At 43.0% G+C, this 6,946-nt stretch overlaps 1 protein-coding gene across 5 annotated transcripts in view; it reads right to left on the minus strand.

The window, feature by feature from the left end:
• TAX1BP1 (Tax1 binding protein 1) overlaps nt 1-6,345 on the minus strand; it is a 53,968-nt gene extending 47,623 nt beyond the window's left edge. For all 5 annotated transcript variants that reach the window (XM_069860220.1, XM_069860222.1, XM_069860221.1 and 2 more), the window contains exons 1-2: nt 6,258-6,345; nt 2,218-2,401 (exon numbers count right to left, since the gene is read on the minus strand). In XM_069860220.1, coding sequence (XP_069716321.1) covers nt 2,218-2,394 — 177 coding nt within the window. In that variant the 5' untranslated portion in view covers nt 2,395-2,401; nt 6,258-6,345. The remainder of the gene's footprint in view (nt 1-2,217; nt 2,402-6,257) is intronic.
• Nucleotides 6,346-6,946: the final 601 nt, after the last annotated feature.

Genomic DNA, 6,946 nt, shown 5'->3' on the forward strand with positions numbered 1-6,946 from the left:
AACGTATTCACCTCAGAAAGATAAGTTGGACTTTGATTCCCTCTACATAAACAGTCAGTGAATCAATGCTCACAGAAACCTCGCTTTCCTTGCATACTAGGCCAATACAGAAGGTCATGAATTATTATTCCCTTTAGTCAAGATCTGCCTTTTTTTTTTTGATGCTGAATATCACTTTACTAAACATGCATGACCTCCTTCACATCCCTCTTAAGTGTTTTAAAAAGTTAAGTGATGAAACCCCTGCCTATTTAATCAGTTTTCAAAACACCTCCAGGTGGCTGATTGCCCAGGAACTATTAGTTGTCTAGAAGTCACTCTATTTTGAGCGATCAGGGTAGTACAACTTCTGTCTACTGTCTATCCCAAGACAACTACATTTTCACAATTTATTTTGCAGTAAACATTTCTCATATGCATGTATACTTGTAGACACAGATAGACAGCTGTTGGACAGCTGGCTTCATTTAACACACCATACTAGAACAAGATTAAAACAGTATATTCGTAGCAGTTACTTAGTAGAAGCTGACATATTAAAAAAAAAAAGAAAACAAAACAAACAATTTTCATCCTTTTCCTCATCTCACAATGCATCCTCCCCTGTGTTGATAAGAATTAGGTAAACTGGAAATTTGGTTGGGGAAGCCCATTAAAAAAAAAAAAAAAAAAGCCCCAAAATGTTGTTGTTAACCCCAATCAATTCCCTGATTTGATTCATCACACAACAGCTTGTTTCACATAAAGGAGAGGAAGCATAAGAAAGAAGCCATCCTGTGTAAAAGATATTTCCTTCAGTACTACCTTATGCCAGCTCAACATGTTCTTCCAACAACTGCCGTAACTGTTAACTGCCACTGAGAATAAAAACTCATACCTCAATAGTCTATGGACTCTATTATCACAGGTATATTGGACTTCTCATTTACCATGTTTTGCTAGTGTACAGGTGCAGAGCCAGGACAGATAACCCAAAGTAGCTAAAGTAGCATGATACTTAGCTGCCAGCTGGGATTAAATCACAACAATCAACAAGATTAAATCAAAGATACCTGTACATTGTACACTGCATTTCATGCAGTCATTGAAAAACCGTTTCACACTTTTTTTTTAATTTTCCTAATTAGCATTTTAAGGGTCCTGTCCGATTGCATCCCTCACTTAGATCAACACACAAAGCCACAACATCCACTTCTCAAATTACATTTAATTTTTCTCTAAATGCTTATGTGCAATATGAACAGCTACACCAGAGAAATGTACCTGTTTGCAAGTTAATGCCTCCCTCACACAATTTGCTATATGCATGCCTATGAAGTCAGTATTAAAAATGCTTCTGCTTCTGAAGAGCACAGTACTTACATTTTGCAGACAAGTCACTTATCTTGAATAAATGTGTTGGTGATCTGCAGATTACAGTGAAGACAAGTACTCACATCCTCCAACAGTGGACTGTTCAAAGGGAAAGGTCCTGCAGTACCAACATAGTCTCCTACCTTTCGCCCTTCCCCACCACCAAAGCATCACTTCTTTAAAGGACTGATCCAAAACTTAAATTAACCATTCCAAGCGAGGTATTTAAGTGTCATCTACTAGGAGTTATACCGACAAAGAAACACTGATCAAGGTCTTAAATAGAAATAGATGTAAAAATTAATCAATTTCTAATCCCATAAATGAAACTTTATTCAAATAAATCCAATCACTGGCATGAGTTAACATAGATTCACTCCTTTTTTCAAGGGTTTCTTTTTAATAATTTTAGTGCTCTATAATGTTCAGCCTGCTCTAGCAACAAAAATGGGTCAGGGACGTGGGTCAGGATTATATCCAGCTTAGTTTTTTGTTCTTTCCACATAAATGTCACACCTACTGCAGCTCACGCTCTTCATATAGTCCTGTTCACGTCACTCAGTGCCCACACATCTCTTCTCAAATCATCTCCAATTAATTCTGCATGACACCACCACATCACACCTTCTCTTTATTCCAGCAAACTTAAAGTGTACTCATTCCTGTTGTTTTGATCTCCAGTTTGATCTTTGTTACAGAACTCACACTCTTAATAGCAGGAACCAATACATCACTTAAGTGATGTTCCACTTAAGTTCATGAGAAAGCTTCTACTGTTGTGGGAAACTGTTATTTATTTTTTAACTGGTAAAAAGACAAGACAACAAACATTTGAGAAACAGCAATAGAACAAGCTTTACTTACCTTGAAAATACCAACCCAGTCTTTCGGATGAGGATAGATAAACTGGGTCAGAGTGTAGTGACATTCCAGGTGTGTGTTCGGAAGGTAACTTTTTGCCACATTTTGGAAAATCACATGTGCAAAATTGGATGTCTGCAGAGTGCTAGCTGAAGAAGGGACTTCTTGAAAGGACGACATGATGGATCTGTAGCAAAACCGTAGAAGTTGCTATTTCAATAACGAAGAAATTAAAAAAACAATCTTTTTGAAATATAAAACACAGAAAACTAACAATTAGCTCCTCTGTTCCAAAAACAGATAGCTATACACCAAGTCCACCAAAGTGCACTGCCTCAGCCCCACTCCAAAACAATCACCTCTCAGAACAAAAGGGCAGTCATTTCAGTGATGACCTCAAGATGGAGAGAAAACATTGCTTAGCTGAATGCCCCTACTATTGTATCCCAGAAAGTACTGTATTCCCAGCAGCAGAAAGTGGGAAATAAAAGTGGTGGTGTGAAAACAAAGCAAGGTTCTAACTTAATGAAATATTCTTAATGGTTCTGAATGTGGCACGGAAGGAGAAACAAAGCTCCATAGTCTCCCTACCTTAAACTTTTCTCAGAATCTGTACTGCTCAGTGCTTTACACAGCATTTTTACAGGGGAAGAAAAACTTCCATTTATCAGTTAAAGTTACAAAGTCCCATTTTAAGACTTTTTAAAAACCAAGAAATTTCATCTGAACAGGAGGGGATTGTTTGGGTTTGGTTTTTTTCCTCAAAAGGGTTCTCTTGCCTTTGTTCAGCCGCCTGTGCACATCTCTTACTGTTCTCACTATAACAAATATGCTCCCGGCCCTGCAAGTTTAGCTTCATTACCATAAACAATGGACTCCATTGATCACGGGAACATTTAGGTATGCATGCAGTTTGACGGATTAACACTAATCAGCTGGACTGCAAAAGCTTTTAATCATGTTTTCCATCCATCACCTCATTCAGGGTATGTACTGCTAAAATGCAATGCAAGATGCTTCAAAAGCGGAACAAGAATGTCCTTTCCTCAGATACGGCAACGTCTGCCAAAAATATGAGATGGGCAGCTGAGAAGCTTCAAGTCTTTGATTTCAACAATCAGAAGTTTGTCAAAACATTTGATATTAAGAGGATTGGGGCCTTATATATCTAACACGTTTCTAGGAAGCGGAGCCATCCTATTCTTGCAATTGCTATTACAAGTAATTTTATACAGACCAAGCAAATTCTCACCTTGAATTAGATAACCGGCACGTGTGACAATATATATTACTTTCATTTTATGATTTCCAAGATAAAGCACACACTGAAGCAAACAGCTATTCACCATTCAAAACAAGGAAAAGGTAAAGAGGATCTCTTTAGGTGTAAGCCCTCAATGTTTTAAGCTTATTACTGCCCAATTTACTGTAACATACAAAGTATATAAGTGTAGCCATGACATTGTTTTGATGTACCAAAGTTTTGCACCCTGAACAACATGAATAATAAGATAAAATGCCAAGCTCATGAAGATTAATAGATAAAAACGACAAAAAAAAAGAACTTACACAACCAAAAAACTCAGTAAAGATCAAAAGACAGCTTTTGAGAAACAGTAAGGTAGACATAAATCCTATCTGCTAACTAGCTCCAGAGTCCAGAAAAGCGTAGGAGATCTTACAGCATAATAAAACTGTGACAACTCCCACACCTCTCAAAACAGAGGATTATATTTAAGAACTCTCTCAAAACCACTCGGAACTACAAACGGTATGAAACAGCAGTTTCTACAATTCTAAAAGAAATAGAATAGACTTAATTTTCTCAGTGAAACAAATTAATTCATTTTAGTAATCCAGAAATACCTGAAACCAAATAATATTAGAATGAAACAAAAAAAGACCAAAAAAAACCCTAACCAATCGCTTTTGCACACTGATTGCAGCTACACCAGCTGAGTACTAGCCCTAGTGAAGCCAGTAAAGGCAGGCTGGTTTCCAAGCCCAAAGCAGAACTGTTCACCAACCTGAACTTGTGCAGACCAGCAGAATCATCTGGGATTACTGCTCCCCAGCAGGAAAATCCCCGGAGCTTAGACGAAGCCAAGATCTACTTACAGTTCAAGGATAGTACAGGGCATTCTGGGTGCTTACTCACCTACCTCACAGCTACCAGTTAGGGAAGAGGGGAGGAGGAAGAGAAGGAGAAGGAGGAAGAGCTACGCTTCAGCTTCAAGACTGACACGACAATCAATTTGCTCCGGGAGGTTGAACAACACGTTGGGGTTTATGCACCAAAGAAAAGGTTCATCAGGCAGGAAAAACAACAGCAACACTGACACCAAAAATGTCAGCAAATAGTCTCTTAACACTCATTTTGGAGTTTTAGAAAGCAAGCACCCTTCAATCAGACCTGGGCAACATGAAAGTTACTTCCATTGATCATGCATAAGGACACAAGAGCTGGTTACAAAATGTATTTCCTACTTACATGCATATGTTTAAATTTTCCCAGAAATCTTAGGCATATCCTATTATTTTCCAAGGGCTAATTTTAATGTTAGAACTTCAGAACACTCGAATCTCTTGCAAATTTGGAGCTTTGGAGCCAGCTCTCTGTCTGACCTTGCATTTGAGATGGAGAAAGACTGCAAACAGAAGCTGTTATAGAAAAAGACACATCTGTTCAGCACAGATCATACTTAACACTAGATGTAACAGTGTCAGGAAAAACACTATTTGGAAAAAAAACACAACCACACTGTGAGGATATTCTATCTAACTTTCATAAAAGTACAGTTACTTGAATGAACTTAAGTTCAGCTTAAATCAAAATATTCCACTTGTAATAGTAACTGGTTTCTGTATCAGGAGGAGCCACCCCTTAGAGTTCTCCAGCCACAGTCCAGGTGGGATCAGGCGCACCTGACACCCTCAGCTTTTTTTTCACAGCCTCACCACCCTGCCACCCATCACCTTTGCAAGGTGATACAGCAGGGAGAGGGTGCCCCACCACTCCACAGAGCCCCTGTGACATAAGAAATATTTACTATAACAAAAAGTGGAATATTTTTGATTCATGCTAGGGTAGAATTAAGTAATTGTACTTTTTTGAAAGTTAGACACAATGTCCTTCTGATGGCACGTTTGGGGGTTTTTTCAGGCTTCTTCCAGTCACTGTTGATTCTTTGGAGATGTTAACACCTTCCGTGAAGTATGGTACGTGCTGTACAGATGCGTCTTCCTCTGTAATCACCTCTGTTTGCAGTTTTTCTCCATCACAAATGCAAGGTCAGGCAAAGCTGGCTCCAAAGCTCCAAACAGCAAGAGATTTGACTGTTGCGAAGTTCATAACAATCACAGAATCACAGAATCACCAGGTTGGAAAAGACCCACCGGATCATCGAGTCCAACCGTTCCCATCAAACACTAAACCATATCCCTCAGCACCTCATCCACCCGTGCCTTAAACACCTCCAGGGAAGGTGACTCAACCACCTCCCTGGGCAGCCTGTTCCAGTGCCCCATGACCCTTTCTGTAAATAATTTTTTCCTAACGTCTAGCCTAAACCTCCCCTGGCGGAGCTTGAGGCCATTCCCTCTTGTACAATTAGTCCTTGGAAAATAACTCAACAGACTTAAGATTTCTGGGAAAACTTATACACGTGCCCCTAAGTGGGAAATAGATTCTGTCCCAGCTCTTGCCTCACCGCACACAACTGATGGAGACCGCTCCCTCTCGTTGCCCAGGCCTGATAAAGGTTGTTCGTTTCCTAAAACGCCAAAATGAGTCTTCGAGAGTGTATTTGCCGGCATTTTCGGTATCCCCCGCCCCGCCGCGTCCCCGCTCCCGACCAAGGCCGCTCCGAGTCACCTATTGGGGGGGGGGGGGGTGCAGCGCCGCTCCCCGGTGGCGCGGTGGCGCAGATCCGCATCCCGCGGCCCTGCGGCCCCTTGCGCCCCAAGGACCGCGGCCCCCCAGCAGCGAAGGGGGTGTCAGACCCGCCCGCCCCTCCCTAGCCCGGCCCGGGAAGGCCCCGTACCTCCGAGAGGCGCTGAGGGCGCCGCGGACATCAACACGGGGCCTCCGCCATCAGCGCCGCGCGCCCCGCCTGCTGCGTCACTTCCGGCCCCGCCCGCGCGGGGCAGCCCGGGGCGGGGGGTGGTGGGGGGCGAGGGGGGGGCTGCGTTCGCAGCCCCCCCCTCGCCCCCCACCACCCCCCGCCCCGGGCTGCCCCGCGTGTTTTCGCTCCAACGAAACGGAGAATGGGTTAAAGATCATCCAGTTCCAACCCCCCGGCCATGGGCAGGGACACGTCCCACTAGCTCAGGCTGCCCAAGGCCCCATCCAGCCTGGCCTTGAACACCTCCAGGGATGGGGCAGCCACAGCTTCCCTGGGCAACCTGGGCCAGGGCCTCATCACCCTCACGGTGAAGAAATGCTTCCTTATGTCTAATCTAAATCTGCCCCTCTCCAATTTAAAGCCATTACCCCTTTGTCCTATCACTGCCTGTTCGTAAACAAGTGCCTCTCCAGCTCTCTTGTAGCCCCTTTCAGGTGCTGGAAGGTTGCTATAAGGTGTCCCCAGAGCCTTCTCCAGGCTGAACAAGCCAAACTCTCTCAATCTGTCCTCATAGCAGAGGTGCTCCAGCCCTCTGATCATCCTTGCAGCCTCCTCTGGGCCCGTCCCAGCAGCTCCATGTCCTTCTTATGTTGGGGATTCCAGAACTG

The sequence above is a fragment of the Phaenicophaeus curvirostris genome, chromosome 6, assembly GCF_032191515.1.
Source record: "Phaenicophaeus curvirostris isolate KB17595 chromosome 6, BPBGC_Pcur_1.0, whole genome shotgun sequence".
Taxonomy (NCBI): Eukaryota; Metazoa; Chordata; class Aves; order Cuculiformes; family Cuculidae; genus Phaenicophaeus; species Phaenicophaeus curvirostris.